This window comes from Vicugna pacos, chromosome 34 (genome assembly GCF_048564905.1).
Source record: "Vicugna pacos chromosome 34, VicPac4, whole genome shotgun sequence".
NCBI classification, from domain to species: domain Eukaryota; kingdom Metazoa; phylum Chordata; class Mammalia; order Artiodactyla; family Camelidae; genus Vicugna; species Vicugna pacos.
In genome coordinates this window covers 20,539,722-20,560,580 of record NC_133020.1, presented here as the reverse complement: position 1 = coordinate 20,560,580, position 20,859 = coordinate 20,539,722, and the positions used below count along the sequence as shown (strand labels likewise).

General features: G+C 46.8%; 1 protein-coding gene across 3 annotated transcripts in view; it reads left to right on the top strand.

The window, feature by feature from the left end:
* KDM5A (lysine demethylase 5A) overlaps window positions 1-15,754 on the top strand; it is a 66,049-nt gene extending 50,295 nt beyond the window's left edge. For 2 of the 3 annotated variants that reach the window (XM_072954666.1, XM_006210821.4), the window contains 4 exons: window positions 1,918-2,077; window positions 2,933-3,153; window positions 4,981-5,391; window positions 11,564-15,754. In XM_072954666.1, coding sequence (XP_072810767.1) covers window positions 1,918-2,077; window positions 2,933-3,153; window positions 4,981-5,391; window positions 11,564-11,770 — 999 coding nt within the window. In that variant the 3' untranslated portion in view covers window positions 11,771-15,754. Of the gene's footprint in view, window positions 1-1,917; window positions 2,078-2,932; window positions 3,154-4,980; window positions 5,392-11,026; window positions 11,542-11,563 lie in introns of those variants that run through there. The other variant, XM_072954665.1, reaches the window with a different exon arrangement.
* Window positions 15,755-20,859: the final 5,105 nt, after the last annotated feature.

The following is a 20,859-nucleotide window of genomic DNA, read 5'->3' as shown; positions in this document are numbered from 1 at the left end:
GGGATTGAACCCAGGACCTTGTGCCTGCTAAGCACATGCTGTACTACTGAGCTGTACCCTCCTCACCTCAAAATTTATTTTTACCTAGCATTACCTTCCGTCATCATTTTCTGATCACTTTTCTTTCTATTTTGAAAGCGTAACAGAAAGTTTCCTGCATGAGTTAGAATGAAATGAGTCAAGTCAGAAAAGACAGTTCCAGGCAGTGAGATGACACATCGGGGACTAGAGGAGGCGACACTGAAGTACCCTCCCGTCTGTTGCTTTTTAGGACTTAAATCCTGAAGTAGGGAAGACTTACATGAGCTGCTGTTCCTAAATTCTCCGACAGTGGCATTGTCTTCCAGAATCTTCTTAGGAAACCTTTTACGAATCCTGTTGAATTAAGGGTGGTCTCATGGTAAGAGATCTTCCTCTCACTCACCCTGCAGAGACAGTCAGATGCTGTGGTAGCCATGAAGCTGTCGTCTCTCATTTCCTAACCCACGCTTTCCTGCTCCTCTTGGTGATGCTAGCGCTGGGGCTCTACCCCAGGGCTTGGTGAACTTTTTCTGTGAAGTTAGATACACACACACACACACACACAGAATTATATACAATATATAATGATACTATGTATGATGTATGGGAAATATATAATGCATAGTAAATACTTAGGCCTTGCAAGCCATGTATGGTCTCTGTTGCATCTTCTTTCTTTTTTTTAAACAACTCTTTAAAAATGTAAATAGTATTCTTAGCTCACGCTCTGAACAAAAAACAGGCAACCAACTCGGTAAAACTGGCCCAGTCCCCCAGGCCCTGCTCTGCACACGTACCTTTGCCAGCAGCCTCGCTTCCACCAGTGGAGGATGTCAGAGAAAGTCAGGAGGCCTGAGCAGCGAGAAGGCACTTGATCTTCCCTGCCTTATTCTCCATTGCTGTCTTCCCTGAGCTGCAGACATTTTCCCCTTTGTTTGTTGTTGTTGTATTTAGTTTTTTTACCCTGGCAGTGCCAGTTTCTAGCTGCTGTTGTCACCCCCAGGGCAGCCGCCTCATGTCCTGTTAGAGACAGCGGAACAGCCGGCTGGCGCCGCCTCCTCTGAGGCTGGGGACCCAGCCCTGCAGGCCCCTTCTCTGAGCTCCTGGGTTCTGCTCTGTTACCACAAGCCCTAGGGGTGGCAGCTCTTTCCTACAGTTACCTTGGTGTTACTTGCGTGTTTCTGTTTTGCCTTTTCAAGCCTTCAGTGTACATTTAACCAGTTCATTTAACCAGTGTGCGTTTAACCAGTTATTAAATTCTCCTTGTCGGAATACCTGTGGGTTGTCTTCCTGATTGCCCTGTGACCGTTACAGCTGTACACGTGCGGTTATGGAAACTAACTGTAGGGGAAGATCGTCTGAGACCTAATTAGGGTTGTCAGACTGTGTAACTTGGTTATTGTCAGTCAAGTAAGAGCAGCTGGTAAGTAAGAGCCGTTGGTCAGCTTGTAGATTTGAAAACCTTTAGAGAGGAGTAAATTTGTGTCCTTAAGATGTCACCTCTAAACCTTCCCTCGTCTCCTGATGAGCCCATTTTACTTTCCGTAGAGGGTTGAGGCTCCTTAACTTGCGGCACAGGAGTTCTTCTGAGTTACAGGCTGTAGGAAGTAGGTCACTTAGTTGTAATTCTCTTGTTGGTTCATTATCTCTGTGGATTATTTTTGAGCTTTACTCTCTACTTTTTTAGCTTGAGACTGTGGTGATTCCTGTCTTTCCCCCCAGTGGACATTTTCCATCTTAATACCATATACACTTAATTTTAAGGTTTGTTTGTTTTGTTTTGTTTTTTACTGTGTTGTATTAGAAGCTTTAACCTGAAAGCCTGTATTTGGATTCTCGTCACAGGATAAGTGAAGTGGTTCTAATTCTCAGTGTCTGTCTCTGTTTCTTCCTCAGGACACAGCCAGCGTGAAGTCCTCTAGCAGCCTGGAGCCCAACCTTTTTTGTGACGAGGAGATCCCCATCAAGTCTGAGGAGGTGGTCACTCACATGTGGACGGCGCCCTCGTTCTGTGCGGAGCACGCTTATTCTTCCGCTTCCAAGAGCTGTTCTCAAGGTATCACTTACCCTCGGGGCAGAGCGAAGAGCAGCTGAAACATGGCTGTGAAATGCCGATGGAATCTGAAAGCGCAGCTTTGGGAAAGCCAGTCTCTGTTTGCGTGTTCTGTCGTGAGGGATGACCTGAAGACTTCCAGAGAATTACTGAATCCTAGTTAGAAGAACATCAGAGGCCAGCTGGTCCCAGCTAGTCCCATTTTGTCTTGTAAAATCCCTGACGGTAGCTATTCATCCCCTCCTCTTTTGTTGCCAGTTGCTGAGGAACTTGCTGCTTTTCAAGGACACCCGTTCTGGCTCTGGAATGCTTTGTTAGTAGCTCTTTCCCTGGTAGATGATTTCCCTACTACGCTCGCTTTCTTTTTCCCCATTAAGAATAAGTTGCGCTACTTTAGGTCACACGTGGGAAAATTTTTTTTCTCTTCGGAGTAAAATTCAGGGTTTTATGGGACAGCATGTTGTCTGTTCACTAGGCAGATAATCGCTGAGTTATGTGGAGCAGGTACATGCCTGATCTTGTGGAATCCTCTAAAATGGTGCGAGCTTGGGTTAAGAGAGTCCCTCCCGTTTCCTTCCCCCTCCAATCACAAGAGGAAGGATCCGTACGGAACCAGTTTTTTTTTTTTTTTTCTCTGAGCCAGTTTTTTAGAGTGGTCATTAGAATTCTAGGTTTTTTTGTTCTGTATTTGTTTTTAATTTCATTTTTCATACTGATACAAATCTAAACATCTAACCATCTAAACATCTAAATTAAGTGTTGGTGAAGGAAGCACCATCCTCCTAAACCTTTACTTTGAAAACACTACGTTTTCCCAATAGTTCTCATTTTTTATTTCACCTTCTGTTGTGGGGATAGGCTCTAGCACCCCAAGGAAGCAACCTAGGAAGAGCCCGCTGGTGCCCCGCAGTTTGGAGCCTCCGGTGCTGGAGTTGTCGCCTGGAGCCAAAGCCCAGCTGGAAGAACTTATGATGGTTGGGGACCTGCTAGAGGTGTCTCTGGATGAGACGCAGCACATATGGCGGATTTTGCAGGCCACACACCCACCTTCTGAGGACAGGTTCCTGCATATCATGGAGGTATGGACTTAAAACTTACTATGCAGCGGTTTTAAAACCAGTCAGAATGTCCGAGTTCCTTGGGGCTACCGCAGGTTGCAGCAAGGAGGTGGCTGAGTGGGTGGTCCTCTGTCCTCCTCCGTCAGTAAGCTCAGTAAGCCAAGGGAGCTCTGCTTTATGGTTTTCTTTGTTGAGATTTTGTGTAATATTTGATTTTTTGAAAGGCCATTTCTGTTGAAAAGAAAGGGAGCTACTGAAAACAAGGTTAGAACGGCTTCCTTAGCCCAGACACATTATTGTGAGACCCGAAAGTTCAGCAGGGGAAATACAGTAGTTGAGGAAAAGAAGCAAGGGAATGGTTAGATAGAAGTGGTTGGGCTGGTGGGGGTCCACATGTGTATGTTACACTCGCATGGCAGTTGGTAATCTGTCCTGTGTCCCTCTTTCTGTCTGTGCTCTCACGCATCCTCACCACGGCCCTGAAGGGGGCAGTAAGAGTAGACAGGCAAGTATTCAGCCCACTGGACACAGGAAAAAGTAAGGATCAGAGACGTGGAGACTTGTGAAGACAGAGACTTGGATTCTAACTCTGACGTTTGACTCCAGTGTTCTTTTCATTACTCTTTTCCGTTACGTGTTTCCATGAAACGGAAGACCCAGTGACACCAGCTTAGCATACCATCTTTTGTCTTTGGTCTGGAAGTCAGGTTGCAGGTCGCGTAATCTAGACAGTGTTTTCCGTAGACAGAGCATTTTCTTCACATCCAGTATCTCATCTGACCTGCCTTATTTTACACACAAGGAAACACAAAGTATTGAGCAGTTCAGTGGCTTGCTCAAATGTGATAGCCTTAAGACGTTTACAGTCCGGTGTTCTTCATGACTGCAGATTCTTAAGTTCTTGTCAAAGATTTCCCAGCGTGAAAGCTGCAGGAAAGGAAATTCTCAGATGTTTTTCCTTAAATAATTATCAAGCTTATGTTTTTTTGGTATTTCTTTTTGTACTTCCCCCCTTGTTCTTTCTGTTACAAGGCATACTTTTATTACTAAAATCTTTGAATGTTTATTGGCACATATCTTGGCACATAATAGCAACAATATTAGAAAGTTGAAAAGAAAAATGACCAGTATTTTGGCTTTGTCACAACAACTATTTTCTGTCCTTTTCTGAAGTTACTACATACCTTTTGTACTGAGATCATGGATACAGTTTTACATGTTTTCCTGACATTTTTGATAACCACCAAGAATTTATTGAGTTAATAAAAAAACTTCAGCACTGGTAAACGGAGACCAAAAAAGTTACTACGTAAGTTAGTGTCCATGTAGCGCTGTGTGTGTTCATCTCCGTCACACACAGGTACTGCAGGCTGTGTTAATACGCGCTAGCAGTGTGTTCTTTTGCCTTTCCCCCCCGGTAAGCTAAAATTAAGTCAGATATTTTATTTAGGGCTTGCTGTTATTTTCTGCTGTTCTCTTCATTGAACATTATATTTGCCTTCTTAAGGTATCCTTGAAGTATTTATTAGGGTATGATGTACACAACATAAAATTTATCAATTTACCCCCTTTGAAGTATAAAATTTACTTGTTTTAATTACATTCATAATGTTATGTAACTGTTACCTCTGTCCATTTCCAGAACTTTTAAATTATTCCAAAGAGAAACTCTGTACCCATTAAACAGTAATTCCCATTTTTCCCCCTCCACCCCCACCCCAGCCCTGGCAACCTGAATTCTGTTTTCTGTCTCTATGAGTTTGCCCATTCAGGATACCTCATATAAAAGAATAAAACTATTTTTAAATGTCTTGCTTTAAAATTGTTTCTATTTTTATGTTTTGAAAGGATGACAGCATGGAAGAGAAACCATTAAAAATAAAAGGAAAGGATTCTTCAGAGAAGAAACGAAAACGGAAACTAGAAAAAGTAGAACAGCTCTTTGGAGAAGGAAAACAGAAGTCCAAGGAGTTAAAGAAAATGGAGAAACCAAAAAAGAAGAAACTAAAATTAAGTGCCGAAAAATCAAAGGAGCTGAATAAACTGGCCAAGAAGCTAGCAAAAGAGGAGGAGAGAAAGAAAAAGAAGGAGAAGGCTGCTGCCGCCAAAGCTGAGCTTGTGAAGGAGACGACCGAGCGGAAGAGGGAGAGGAAGGTGCTGGACATCCCATCCAAGTACGACTGGTCGGGGGCGGAGGAGTCGGACGACGAGAATGCCGTGTGCGCGGCGCAGAACTGCCAGCGGCCCTGCAAGGACAAGGTGAGTCTCGGGGACGGCCCTTCCAGCACCGCGTGTCCACGTGGTGCCCGCGAACGTTTTCAGCCGTGAGGCTCCGAGTCCCAGAAAGGTTGTGTGCCTGGTGAAGGTGGCGGGGTGGGGGGGCAGGGAGGAGCTGGTGACCGCGCAGGAGCGGGGCCTCGCGTCGCTGGGTCCACAGCAGGTTTCGGAACAGTCTTGGCCTCCCCGTAGGTGGCTCGGAGCCCTAGGTGCCCCGACTGTCAGCCTCGACCGCCTGAAACGGCCCTGGGCCCGGCTTCTAGGAGCAGTGGCAGACTGCACTGAGATTTGTCCTGAAGACCTAGAACGCAGGGCTCAGGTCTTCCCTTGTGCTCTGTGTCTTACCCACACCAAGCCCTGTGGGTGCTCTCCTAAACGGAGTACGGTTTTTTTCAGATCCTTTGCAAAAAATAATTAGGACCTTTAAAGGTGCTACTTAAAATTTTTCAGCCCTAAATTTTAAGTAAGTATGTATGTGTTGGTCATTGTTTAGGTAACACTGACATTAGGAATTTTTGAGAAAGATGGATGCACTTTATGAAAAATCCTAGTTCATTAAATGACTGGAGGTATCTTTCAGGGTGTTCCCATCAGGATTATTGGTAAATTCGTTGTTTTAACTTTATCGTCTCCTTATACCACCTGACATTTAGAATTCGGGGAGCTCCTCAGTTTGAATACAACAACAGAGTAAGTACAGCTGCGTTGCTGTCCCCACCGGCCCCTCAGTCAGATGCCCGATAGAGCCTAGGGAGGTTGCCTCGTGCAGCCTCTTCATCGTGCGGATGAGACCAGGGCCGAGTGAAGATGGATGTGACCAGTCTGAGAGCTGATTCGTGGCGGAACCAAAAGCAGAAGCCTCGTTCCCTGGCTGCCAGACCCAGTTCCCTCCCCTCCACTAATGTTCACCCTCCCCAGTAGTTGAGATGTAAGTGCAGGAACACATTCCAAAACTAAATGACGCACACACATTTCAGTTACACTTACTAAAGGCTTTCTGCTCATTTTTGGAAAATGGGTATGTAATAAAACACACATCCCTTCCGAGGACAACAGCTGTAAATATTTCAGCGTGTTTCCTTCTAGTCCTTTTTTCTGTACGGTTTGTTTTATATCATGTCATACTGTACACTGTTGTATCTTGCTTTGTTGAATTTCATAAGCATTTTTCTATATTATAAACATTTGAAAGCATTTTAGTAGATACATTATATGTGTGTGTATTATTTTTATCTTTCATTTGAATTAATTCTCATCAGTTTCTCAGACAGGCTGGTAGAAGGCTGTCTCTCTTTGGGTACTAAAGTGTTAGAAGCTTAGTATTGGCAGAACTTCTCCCGTTTCTTTCTCCCTTAATTTTGTGGCAGTTGCAGGACTGGCGGCAAAACATGGTGTTCCCTTTTCAAGCTTTCCTGTCATCCTTCCTACAGTGTTTACGTCCATCACAAACCTCCCTTTTTTTCTCCTTTTCCCTTAATCTGTCAGCTTTCTGCTCAGCATTTAAAATACGGTTCGTCTGTTATTCCTGTTGTCTTCCTGTGGCATGTAAACTCTAGACGCAGCTTTTTTTCTCATCTGCTATGAAATTGTTAAATTTGCACATTATCCCCTGTACTCTCAGGGTCAAGGACACAAGGTGAGATAATCTGTATGAAAGCAGTTGTTAACCAAAAATGCAGCATGAGTGTTAAGATGTGATCTTTGTTTTTAAATGAGCCTTGAGGTTTGCTCCTAATATTTTCAAGTATTTAAAAAATTTTTTTAAGAAGATTGTCTACATTTTGATGGAGCAAAAGGAGATTTAGCTAAATACTTAGGGAAAATGTCCGTTAGAACACACACACAGGTGAGCAGGTGCCTTAATCTGTCTGTAGCTCACATAGAAGAAGCTTAAATGAAGTATTTCTATACTGTGTTTAATTTTAAACAGAAATTACTTTAGATTATAAACACTTTGCCCATCGTTACTGTTTTGTAATTTTTATGGTTCTCCAAGTTTGTTTCTGACACCTGTCTTACTAAATAAAAGATGCTTTTCTTTAGAAACTTTGTAAAGAATTTTACAGTTTTCTCAATTTGCATAGTGTTTCTCTGAGAAAACAAATTAATGCATGGTACACATCTTCAGAACAAAAGCATGACAAGAAAAGAATGTTTTTAAGGAAATCTGTGTTCTCAAAATACCATACAGCAAAAAACCCCGCACCATTTTTAAGTTTCCTTCATATGTAGGTAAAGGTACATTTACCATTTTTCTAACCAGTGATTATATTAGTTTTACCTAAAAATGTACAGTTTGAGAAAACTTTGAAGGATTGCTGAAATGTACCTAGCCTCAATTTCAAGATGTTTTAGAAAGAGAAAAGAGAAATATTATCACAATAATGTAAAAGTTTTTTTTTAAATCTTTCTCTTCTATCATTATCAAATTAACCTCAAGTTGAAATTAATTTTAAAAATAATAATGAAGAACTGTTTTTAAAAAATTAGTTTTCAAGGTTCAGAATCCTTTTCTCCCTGAACTCTGCCACTTCATTCAGTCTTACTGGTACCAAGAGTTAAACAAGTTAACTTGAGCAAATTCTTTCAAGCTAATATTTAAGTAACTTTTTTCTGTATTAGAATAAATAGTCATCTTACTTAGGAAAATAGACCTTTTTTTCCCCTTTACCTTTCTTGCCTTCTTACTATGGGCTGTTTCCTTACCCACTTCCGTAAGAAGTCTGACAGGATGTAGAGAGAGATGACGTCTGTGAGCCTCACTCTCACTTACACTGTTGACCACTCTGATCTTAGAAGGTCTTCGTGGGGCATTGTCTCAGCAGAAGTGTTTGCATTGTTAGTGGCTTCTTGTTCATATCTCCTGCTGGCGAAGGTAATCAGAGGTTGGGTTACTACCTAAATGAGTGAGTGTCTCACACACAGACACAACACAGAGGTGATGTTAAGGTGGGGTAGCCAACTGTCCCAACTTGCCTGAGACTTTCCTGCGTTTAATGGTTTTATCCCTGTGTCTTGGGAAACGCTTTACCCTTGAGCAGACTGGGGAAGTTGGTTATTGTTGAGAGCACCAAAAACATACACAAGGATTCTAAACATACATTGTATTTGATGAAGTGAATTGTTTTAATTTTCAAATCTGGCTTTTGCAAGAAACCTTGGTGCAGAAGAGATGGAATGCCAAAATGCTGAAAGCTCGGTTGGGTGACTAAGCTAAGCATATCGCCAAGTCACCAGGCCTTCTTTTTCCCAGTGCAGTGATATGTGCTCAGTAAGAAAGGAACAGAATATAATATGCCAAGTATTTTTTCTTAAGTGTAATATGAAACCGTATAGCAAAACATGAAATGCCAAACTAACATTATTTCCTCTGGTCAGTATTTCTCAAAAAACAGACATTTCCCCCAATCCAAATCCAGTAACTTTTTTTTGCGATAACGTTAAATCTCTTATCAGTTAATATTTGAACAGCTCATAGCTGTGAAGTTTTTCAGTAATTACTTTTGTAATCTGATAAGTGTGTCTCCCAGAAATACTGAAAGGGGAAATGACTATTAGAACTTAACATGCTGTTAGCCAAATCTGGTGTCCTTACATATTCAGGCTGCTATGCAGCCGGCTGCCCCGGGTCAGAACCTTCTGTGGACTCGGTTGACATTCCAGGCTTAGGTTTGCCTTAGAACCTGTGGGCCATTTCAAACAGAAGTAGAGCTGGCGTTTGCTTAGTAGGGGAACATGATAAAAAGATACTGGGAAGAGGGCAGTTTTTTCCCTGCTAGATTATTAGGGCAAATTGTTATATAACCTGCAGGCTGAGGTAGACTCTCAAGAACAGTCACACACTTCTTTGGGATGGTGGAAGCGCTGGGCTTAGGCATGGACCTCTGGGCAAAGTCACAAACGCGAAAATGATGTCTTCCTTATCTGGAAGAGTAATAGATTTGATCTAGGGGAACCAGAAGCCAGTGAGTGCAGTGCAGAATTAGACTGAAGACATGGGGCCGCTTTTCTTGGCAGCAAATATGGATCCGTTGGTGACTTTCGTACCCTAGGGGGACTGGGTTAGGAGGACTGGAGGTGGTAATCTGGGATTCGGGGTGGCATTGTAGATAGGGGAGCATCTCAAATCTGGGCAGCCTGGAGAAACACAGTTCGTCTTCCCAGCCCCCGTTACCAGCTCCAGTGGCCAGGACACGCATCCTGAGCCCGCTACTGCCACGTTAGCGCTTCATAGATCTGCTTGTGGTGTCTGTGTCGCCGCCTGTTGCACAGAAGCCATCACCTCCCTTTTCTGTCTCCAGGAGTTGCCACAGTAGGAACATTTGATTGGTGGTTTTCTTTACTGCCCAGACTTTAGAAGCTAAATATTATACAAAACAATTACAGAACAAAAAAATTTGTTTTTCTTTTAGGAAGTAATTAAATTTCTCTGAACTTGATCACATGGTGCCAGTGATGATCAAGTTTAAAATATATAAGATTTACCTGGGAGCTGATTAAAAACCTAGGCTTCTGGTTTGTATCCCCAAGATACTCTGAGTCTGTAGGTTTGGGATGGGTCTCAGCTGTGCATTTGACAGACAGGACAGGTAATTCTGATGCTTTAAGTGGTCGACACATTTTTAGAAGCACTGCTGCAGGCAGTTATTTGAAGGTGCAGGATGTTTTGTGTGAAGTGGAGTAATGACTAGGGCCGTGAGGCTGTGAGCTTAAGAAAGTGCCTCCAGGCTCCCAGACTGTGGACGGGGTGTTTGCCGTACGTCATCCATACATTCGTTATCCTTAAGTTATGTCGTCCGATCCTCTAACTAGTCCTGGAAACCAGATGTTGTCTCCATTTTACAGGTGGAGAAATTGAGCCTTTGTGGGATTAAATGACTTGCCTCTCATTATACATCAGAACTCAGAACTTCTGAATGAAGTCAGTAACCTTAATGCTACACAACGTTGTCTCTTTAGGATCTAGGACTCTGGGAACAATGAAAGCAAAAAGATTATTTTGACAAATTATTTCCCCCACCTTTATTAGAAACCCCGAAGCTACTAACATAACTTTCATGATTTTGATAAGTTGTATAGAACATGGAAAGTGATTTTGAAAACCACTCACTTCCCCTGCAGCGTATGTACCTAGCCAGAGCCTCCCTTCTCTGTTCTTCATCTGGAGCTGCACTGAAGTCCTCAGTTAATCCCTGCACACTCCTTACTTTGTTCTGATTTCTGATAAAGCTCATTGTTGTAAGTGGCTTCTGACATTGCCAGTGAAATGGTCAAGTTTTGCACTGGGAACAGGAGGAGTAGCTCTTGTATCGTAAAGGTTCTCATCTGTCCTGGCATCAGGCGTGAAAACTAGCACAATCACCCGCCAGAGAGGGGCGCCAAAATCACCTCACTGTTAACCGTGTGCCCGGGGCCTGAGGTCACCCAGCGACAGCCCTTTTCTAGTCGCTTTGATGACGATACTCTCTGGAGGGTCGGAGTTCTCCTGGCAGCTGCCACTGACCTGCCAGCTGCCCAGACTTTTACACCTCAGAGTGATCTGTTGCCCTGTGTCTTTGACTGTTTTAATTGGTTAATTTGTAAGATGTGACCTCTGATATTTGCTAACTTTTTATAGGGAGTTGTATTTGTAACGGAAGAAGAGAAGAATAAAAAATATTAGTTTTAAAAGTGGCCTATGTGACTGCTTTTCTAAAAGGTATTTAATGCTCTTGGTACTTTGGCTTCTCTCTCTGAAACAATGCTAGTGCCTGGGACTGCCCCCACACCTGCGCTCTTCCTTTCCCGACTGGTAGCTGCCTCGGCTTAGAGCCTGGACACTGTTAATACCAGCTAAACCACTTGGCTGCTCTATTAGAAGTTCCTTTTTTGTCAAATCCTCTCAAATATGTTTCTGTCCCACAAGGAGCCCCAGGTGTTTAAGAGGCAATGGAGAACCTGAAAGGCCTAGTTCTGTGGACATATTATGGTGAAATTTGGGGGTGTTAGCTTCCCAGCTTCTTTCTTTAAAAAATAACCCCATAAGAAGTCATTGTCTATTTCTGGACATCCCAGTTACTTGCTATCATTTAAGCCAAGAAAGCTCTTGGGTTTGCTTGCACTCCGGACTCCATGTTTCTGTGACCTGAACATATCCCGGTCTTGTCTCCCGCAGGTGGACTGGGTGCAGTGTGACGGTGGCTGTGACGAGTGGTTTCACCAAGTCTGTGTGGGTGTGTCTCCAGAAATGGCTGAGAACGAAGATTACATCTGTCTAAACTGTGCAAAGAAGCAGGGGCCGGACAGCCCCGGCCCCGCACCCCCTCCTGCCTTCATAATGGGCTACAAACTTCCAGTGGAGGATCTGAAAGAGACCAGTTAGCAGGTGCTGGGTTAGTTTGGGACATGAGGGAATGTGGACCATGCCGAGAACTTAGTCATCAAGTAGAGTGGTTTCGACCCACTCGGAATGTTGCTTCCAAAGACGAAGGGCCTCCTGAGAACGTCCTCGGAGCTCACTTCCTCTTTGCATGGACGTGCGAGCCTTTCTGTCAGCGCATCTGTGCCGAGGGCATCCTCTGTGGTACGGCAGCCAGCGTTTCTGCTCATGTTTCCCCGAGATGGTTTGTCACGTTAAGGCCAGACATCTGATTGAGCTCCAGGTGGCCGGCTGGCATCAGTGCACCTGTGTGCTGGCGCGGCGTGTAGGACGGGACTTACTGCCGCTCGGTGTTAGTTAGAGGTTTACAACCGGGACAGTGCCGTGGAGGTGCTGCTGCTTTGGCTCTCCCCTTAGTTAGGACAGTTGGAGAGGAGTCAGTACCACTTTTCTTCCACGATAACCTGGCATTTGATGCCCCACAGGCAGAGCTAGGAGAGGGCAGGGCAACGTTACTCCTGTCAGGAGTCGTGAGCTGGCAGCACGGTGTGTAGACCTCAGCTCTGTGCACTTGTTTGTACCAGGAAGGCCCCAGATGAGAGGCGGGTGCCCTTGTCTTCCTGAGGAGGGTGCTGTGTAGTTCAGAAATCTGACTAGATCGGATTCGGGGAAGAAGAGCTTTCCTTATTTCGAGGCAGAGAGCTTGTTTTGGCTTTGAGATGTCTTGCTGCCTTGGGTCTGCATCTTAGAGAAGAGCAGGTATGTGGATCCAGACTTCTGTGAAAGAAGACACGCCGGAATGTTTTACTGAGCCACAGCGCCACATGCGTTTCCGGGAAGCCTTCCCTCAAGTATACCAGATGCCGCCGGGCTTCAGGCGTGGCCAAGAGCAAGACCAGCAAGTCCCAGCTTTAGCCTTGCAGCCCTGCCCCGCTGGCCGTGGTTTCCAGCGCTGGCCGTCTCTGACGATGGCCCACAGCAGCGCTGCCCAACAGCACCATGGCTTCATCAGAGGACGCGGGCTGATAGTACCTCTGGGTGACAAGTTGTTTTAGTAAATCCATTTTTAAAAAAAGAAAGAAAAAAGGACTTGTTTTTACTTTTTTCTAAATGTCTCTGACTACTGACTGTTCTATAAATAGAGTATTTTTCCTTTTTTGATATGCATATATGAATATATAAATACATACGTTTACTGTTACCAGCAGCATATGACAGTTTGAGCATCAGAAATCCATTTGGGGGCTTGCACTCTCTTCTTGCTTTTTAATAAAGAAGTCTCGTTCCTTCCTTGTAGTACAAGGAGTTAGCACTCCCTTCTCCATCCTCGCCTGACTGGGTGTTCTGCCTTGTTTTTGTTCAGATAGATAGTTAGCTCTCCCTCGCGTGTGGGGACTGGCCCCTGTCTGGGGAATGTGGTCTTACCGTGTCCGTGGAGGTGGTTCTGCTCTGTCCTGCGTGTGACCGTTTGAAACTATGGTGCTGTGTCCTCTTCTCTCCTGTTGTGTCTGTTCCTGCTACGGTGTTAGAGGTAGGCTGTGTGCAAACTGATCAGCAGGGGACTGCTGTTTTTTTTAAGGACAAAAACAAAACACCGAACAAACTAAAAACAGTAATGTTGTTTTCACTATCCTGTGTTCCTTTGTTTTGGTTTAAAAATCTGTGGTTTGACTTGAACTCATCAGGTTCCCTTTTCACGGTGGGTGGGCCCAGACAAGAGCTTGTGGTCTCTGCTTCCCTTCTTGCCCCGACCTCTTTTAAGAAATGTCTTCTAGTAACTAGAAGCGAAATGTACTGTCCAGTCACAGTCTGAGTGGGTATGAGATTTAACTCAAAGGCATCTTACTCAAGAAAAGCAAACCCTTCCCTATAAAACCCGGTTCCTGAAGTCACTTTCTCTGTAGTTCATACTGCCCATTTTTAGTCACTCTTCCTTTAACGTCATACAACATGTTAAGTGTTTTGACCTGTTAGGAGGTGCATAAGCATTGCTGTGCTGTCCTAAAATCTCATCTCAAATGTGTGTGTGATTTAAGACTTCAGTAGAAATTGCAAGTTTTCATTTTGCCAAACTATATGAAGATATTACTTAGTTAAGAATGTCATCTGGTTAATGTTACAAAAGAAAGCACAATGTTTTTTGCCTTTTGGTCTCTATAAAAATCTTCAAATGCTTGTTGGTTAAAGCGTGGTCTTAAGTGATGGCTGCCTGAAATACATTAAAAAATACTTAATTTTTCCTTCATTACTCAGCTACCAGTGGAGGGGCCTGAGGGTGCTGAGGGCGCCGGCTGAGGTGCTTTGTTTTTGGAGTGCGGCAGGTGGGTGCAGCTGGCTGTGCAGGGAGTCACTTACCGCCGTAGTACAGGGTCTGCCTGCGCGTCTGACCGAAGAGGAAAATGCGAGGCGGTCTCCGGCCAAGAACAGCTTCCTGCTCACCTTCTGACATCTTGAAACTTAAGTGTGTCGTTTCATTGATACTGTGGGGTTTTCTGTACTTATTTGAGAGTCACAGAGGATTTGGTCTGACTTGTGACCATTTAGACCAAGGCCGAGAAGAACACATAAGAGAAATTCATTTAAAAAAGAAAGAAAAGTTAACATACACAGTTGTACAGCTTTGGAATTAATGAGCAAAGATTCATCTGTTTAAAGAAACGCTGATGTTCTAATATAAAACAGTTTTTTTTTTTTGGTCAATCACTTAACTTACAACTGAACTCCATTCTGTGGTGTTGCATTTCATATTAAAATTTGATTTACGTTGTCTCTCCCTTTCCTGTCTCTTCAAAGTCACAGTTCTTCACCATCAGCATGTTAGTTCTTTCAAAGGTGTTCTCACTGCCTTCGTGGTGAAGTATTTTGGCAAAGGTTATGGGAAGAACAAGGAAGACTGGTAGGTCACGGAGCAGGTCATGGGAACCGCCCAGCCCCTGGCTGCAGGTGTGATGACAGCTTTCCTTGTCCCCGCCCGGGAGCCGGCGCCCCAGAGCCGCGTGGAGGTGCCTCGGTGGGACCGCAGCCGCCGCCTGAGGCGCCTCGGGGGGTTGAAGAGCAAAGCCGAGATCCGCAGTGGTCCGTGGCGCACGCCCACGCTCAGGCCCCGCGAGCGCCTCTGCCGCTGGCGTCGGCGTGCGTCCGGGAAGCATCGGTTTACGTGTTTCTCCTAGTGCTTAGGTCCCGGGCACGATTCGGTGCTACTTGTCAGCATCTTCATTCTGTAGTGTGTGTGTGTGACTGTCGCCAGCACTTAAGCAGGAGGCTGAAAGGAAACACTGAGGAAGCCCTTCTTTCAAAGGGTGGGATTAGCCACTGTTTAAAAGGAGTGGGATTTGAAAACTAAATTGTGGGGAAATGAAGGTGTTACAGCCCCACGTAACTGGCAGTTTCCGTAAAGGTTTACACACAAACTAGCTTCGTGTGTGTGTAGAAAGTTGCTTCAGCAGTAGGCCCTTGAGTATAAACTTTTAAAAGCAGGCAACCAACTTGCCTTTTCCTGTTTTTTTGAAATCCCACTTTTTTTTGTTAAACATGTCATTCATTTGGATCTGGATGTGCCGAGTGGCATTAGTATTTACGGCCTGAGAAGGAGAGCGGCTGTTGATCTGTTTGGACTGAAGTCTTCTCTGGGCCTGGACCGTACCCGGTCAGCACTATGCGACGCAGGCCACGCACGCGCTGGGCGAGGCTGTGGCGGGCCCTGACAGGTGTGTCCTGCGCATGCTGGCTGGCGGTGCTCCAAGGTGTCCGACCAGGAAGGGTCAGCCTCAGGCCCTAGTGGTTACTCCCCTATGTGTTTATTTACCTGTTAGTGAGACACTTAAATGTAACATGGGCTCGACTTTACCAGGGTTTTTGGTGGTGCCTTAAGAAAAGTATGACTTGATTTCTTGTTTTTTTGAGCATGTTTTGCATTTCTCGTTTTCTGAAAGAATGTTAGAGATGGTTATTTGCATTATATCTGAAAAATAAACATTTTTACATGTGCTCAGGTCCCCCCACTCTGTCATTTACGGTGTCAGTGCTATTGGCAACCAAGCAAAGGTAGACTCGGCATGGGTGTGGGCATGAGAGCCACTTTTAACCTTTGCAGAACAGTTTCTAATGTGCCTTTGCTCCCTACAAAATAAAGAGCTGGCCTCAAATGACTTCATCTCGGTGTGATTAGCCTAGTGTGTCCAGAAAGCGGTTCCTCGGGAATTCACCTGTCCTCTATGAGAGTCCAGTGTGACCACCAGGCCTTGCCCCACCTTTGGCTCTTGAGAGTCTACCCCTTTTCAGGGAACCGGCAATAATAGGGAAGATGAGGAAGTGCTTTCCTTTTTCTTCTGGCCTCCTGCTTCTTAAAATAACGCGTTCACACTGCGGCTTACTTCAGAGAAGTAAAGAGCACTTTCTTCCCGTCGCCGAGGTTCACAGGCCGTGCGGGCGTGAGGGACCGGCCACTGCTGACGGTGCCGGGGTTCTGTTTGCAATGGCACTGGCCTCTCGCACGGAGTGCCCTGTGCACGTGTGTGTTGGGGAGGAGGAGGGAAAATCTGCTTGAACCAGATCAAGAAAAAAGGCCTGAAGTTTCACAGGACTAACAAATCCTTTTCCTCTAAAAAACGATGTGAGATCTTCCCAGTTTGGACCCAGTCCTTCACGGGGCCTTTGCCTTGCAGTTGATACCAGAACCTTTACTGGGGAGCTGAGCCTTTACTGGGGAGCCTCACGTAGCGGGGTCGGGGGTGCGCCACACAAAGGGATGTGCTCCAGGGCTGTGCGTCTGGTGACTCAGCTCGGAGTGACCCCAGAATTTGACTTTTCTCCCCTACTTGCTCTTTGAAGTGGGTTTCTATTCTGCATTAGTAGGAAGAGAGATAATTTGATGTTTCCATGTAGGAAAGTCCCATGAAATCACTAGCTTGGATGTGTATCTGGTTAATTAAAAAAAAAAAAGGCACCACTCGACGCCTTGAAGATGGTTTTGGTGGTTCCGGCTGGTGGAGCTTGTATCAAGGAGCCCTGGTAAGTCGCCAGGGATGAGCACAGAGGCTTCGGTAGTTTTAAGAAACAAACCAGCAAACAAAAGCTTCCAAAGCCCAGATGATGATTCTTGGGTTACACAAGGTGAGGAATGCGGGATTTAGCAATGACGATCTGGGTTTGGGCTCTGTATGACCGCACGTTAGTTACTTAGCTTGTTTTGAGTCTCGATTTCCTACCATGTATGGGTTAGTCCGCGTGGGTGCAAAGACGTGTAGGTCACAGCCCCTCTCCTTAGGAGAGGGTAAGACAGATGGTTTTTAAGGATGTTTCTATGAAAACATTGACAGAATTTAGAGAGGAAGATAGAGGGGTTTGGGACACCCAGTCCAAATTCCCATTTAATGACAGAAAAGTTCCCTGAGGAGGGAACACGCTGCCTATCTGAGTGTCTGTTTTTAGAGGACCTGACTCCTGGTCACGGACACTCGTGTTGGAGCTTACCCGCAGCCTCCCCTGCACCTGGGCTGAATCCGCAGAGCGCGGCAAGCACTCCCGCGCGCGGCCCGGGCCCGCACCTGCACCTCGCGGCTCTGGGGCGGGAGAGAGGATCAGACGTGTCCTGATGGACCTGACCCAGCCCCCCCGCCTCGGTCCCTGGCCTGGGGGTAGTCTCTCCCCGCATCCAAAGCCCAGGCCCCTTCCCCCTCCAGACTGGGCTGCACCCGTCGGCCACCTGGCACCTCGGTCGTCTGGCTGAGCCCTGCCCCTTTCTCCTTGGTGGGGGCGCAGGACGGGTGACCACACTGTCCTCGGAACCCAGAGCGACTCACGCCCACCTGGTCTTGGCCAGTGCCCTTGGCGTTTGCTTATTTTGTCATGGAAACACCAGAGTCCCTGTTGGAACACTGAGGCTGGCGTGACTCGCATTGCTTCTCGTCCCAGAAGCAGCCCGTCCACCACGTCTCCTCCCTCAGCAGAGGCCCCCCGTAACAGGAGGCGGCGGAAGCCACAGGAGGGCTCTCAGGTTCCCTGTCACTGCACGTCCCCCTCCTCCTCTGTCCAGGAGAGGTGTGTCAGGCCAGCACCCATCAGTGAGTCCCAGCCCTTGTCCCCTCCTTGAGGCCTCGCAAACCTGTCCTCCCCTCCCTGGCTCAGCGCAGGAGCTTAGGGCCCGCCTCCAGCCCGCCTCCCTCCCCTGCCCTCTTCTTTCCTTCCTAGCCGAGCCCCACTTGTTCCTGCTGCTTCATTTTCAAGTCACCCCTCCGTCTGCCCTAACCCGGCTCTACTCGACGTCCTGCCCAGACTCCTCCCGCCCAGGTGGTAACTAGCCAGGTGCAGCGGGCCGGGCACTTCTCACCTGAGGAAGCCCACACGCCCGGGGAGGGGTCAGTGAGGGTGTGGGCACCAGGGGGCGGGGGTCACCCGAGAGTGTGTCGTGTGAGTGAAACGCTGCATCAGATTCCGCCGCCGCGCCTGGGAGAGGGGCCTGATGCCGCTCACTGTCCACACCCTCCTGTTCACGTCAGAGTGAGAAAGAAAAGGCTAATGGCTTTGTTTTTCCGACGTCCCTGAGAAGAAGAGCAGTAACTTTCCCACTTGAGCTGAATGTTTATAAGACTGCTGCAATTTGGAATAATTATAGCTGCCCTTGGGCCAGTCTCCCCCCCCCCCCCCCGCACTCAAGAGAACGAATCTTCCCTGCTGCCTAGAAGAACAGAAATCTCCAAACCCCGCCGAGTCTGCCTCTCGCGTTCCACGTCCCTCCACCCGGCTGGTGGTCTCCCCGGGACACACTCCAGATTGTTCACATCCTTTCTAATGTCCGTGCGAAGCCTTCTTTTAATGTTTAAATCACAATTCTGGATGAAGAAATCAGACTTCCTCGACTTTTTTTTTAATCCGTAAGATTCACAGCAGGCACAGTGAAGAATCTTTGCAATTTCGTTTCCTTCTGTACACTTTCCTCTTCCTTCTGTAGCTGCGAGCTCCTGGAGGCTGTCAGCAAAAAATGCCGTATTTTCCAGTCCTGGGCTCCATTCACAGATGCGGAAATGGGAGGATTCCCTCCTCATTGAAATTTCTCTCTCCTCTTTCCCGTGCATCCTGGGAGGGCCGTTTGTTCCCGGGCGCAGGGAAGTTGGCAGCTTAGTGAGCTGATTTCTTGATATGTGGTGAGAAAGGGTAAGCATGAGAGGAAGCTCGAAGCAGGATTCAGAGTTTTAACGTATCTCATCCAAGTCTGTAAACGAATAAATAATCATTCCTTTCCAAGGTCAGTTCCTGTAAATCCACTTGCCTGTGGCAAGTTCACTTCTTGGCAGGGCGTGGGTCAGATCTGTCAGTCCATAGACAGGTGTCCAGTACCTATAGATAGACAGAACCTAGTACAGATACTAGACATCTATAGATAGATGGATACACAGACAGTGGATCTCCTGAATCTTGTCTTAGAATTATAATCCTGAGATTTCCAGGCATCCTAATGTCAGCGTTTCCACACTTCTACTACCCAGTAGGATAGTATCCAAGCCTTCCCTCACAGATGGCTAATCTTTGCAGGGGCTGTGGCTCAGTGGTAGAGTGTGTGCTTAGCATGCGCGAGGTCCTGGGTTCAATCCCCAGTCCCTCCTAACTGTGCGTCTTGTAGGTTTGGAATCTTGGGCAGTTCAGTTCTCTTCTCAGAAGCTGTTTCTTCCCCGTAAATCAGGGGTGATGCCCAGATGATGTTTGGGTTGTCAATAAAGACTAAAGAGAGTGGGCTGAAGTGCCGGCACCGGGGCTGTGGGTGCGAACACGATGGCTTCCTGAGGTGCTGAGTGTCGGTAGGTGCCATCTTTGATGGAGAGGTGAACACCGGTGACTGTGATCGTTATTCAAAGCGCTAATTCTTGGAGACTGAGAAAAACGTCTTCAATTCATTCAAAGGTTTCAAGTATCTGCTGAGGGGCCGAGTGCTGTGAGGCCTCTGTGTTCAGGAGGGGGCGCTGTACTGTCTTAAGCTCCGTTCTCGGGGGACTGCATCTGGACTCGACTCTCTGCCATTGGAGCTGAGACAGAATAACTCTGGGGATGACTGGAGCTGCTGGGAGACCAGGCAGAAGGGGAGACAAGCCATCTCTTTTCTCTGTCGCAGCCTGAGGTCAGCTGTGGACGATTCGGAGCCAAAGGGAGACCCAGAGAAGACCCAGTCCTCCCCTCTTATGTCACGGATGAAAGCCGTCCGTCTGGAGAGGTGGGATGGCTCGCCCGAGGCCGTGTGGCACATCAGGGGCAGATCAGGGCTGGAGCTTTGGTGTCTGCCTGCCAGCTTACCCATTTTTTCCATCACACCAAATGTGCCTCATTTTGCGTTTATGCCCTGTCTTTTTACCTGCCTCTGCTCCGCCCTCATTGGTCCCCGTGCAGAACTCACTACCCTGTTCCCGCAGTCACCTCTTTAGGCTTCTGCCTGTTCGTCTGCTGGTGTGGACGCAGAGTTCCTCAAGTGCTGAAGTCTTGATTGGTGGAACCCCGGTCTGAGTCAGCAGTGCGGAGCCTCGGCTGGAGCCAGCACAACCCCAGGGCGTCAGTAGGCCCCGGCATGGAGGAGTCAGGAGGGCGTTCGGGCCGCTGCAGCCTGCCGGGGACGCTGAGCTGCAGAGTTGAGGGAACAGTGGGCGGGGCGGGAGAAGGGGCCCAGGAAAGATGAAAGGCTCTGAGATTATTTATCTTGGAGAGTAAAAAGCTGAGGGTGGCTTTCAAAAAGCGTTTCAAATGTAAGGCCAGCTGTAAAACATCTTCCCTGAGGACACAATGAGAAGTACATTAACAGCAGCCGGAGGACTCGGGCTACAGAGCTTTCTGGCTTCAGCCGCCCACTAGTCACCCAGGGAGTCATCCAGGGAGCCGGCATAGCTCAGGGGTAGAGCACATGCCTGGCATGCATGAGGTCCTGGGTTCAGTCCCCAGCACCGCCATTAAAATATAATAAATGAGCCTAATTAACACCCCCACAAAGAAGAATTTAAAAAGACCACCGCATGTCCAAGCTACACCCCAGAACAATTAATCCAGATCGTTAGGGTTGGGAGCTGAACACCAGTCATTTTTGAAGGTCTTCTGGTGATTTCAGTGGGCAGCCG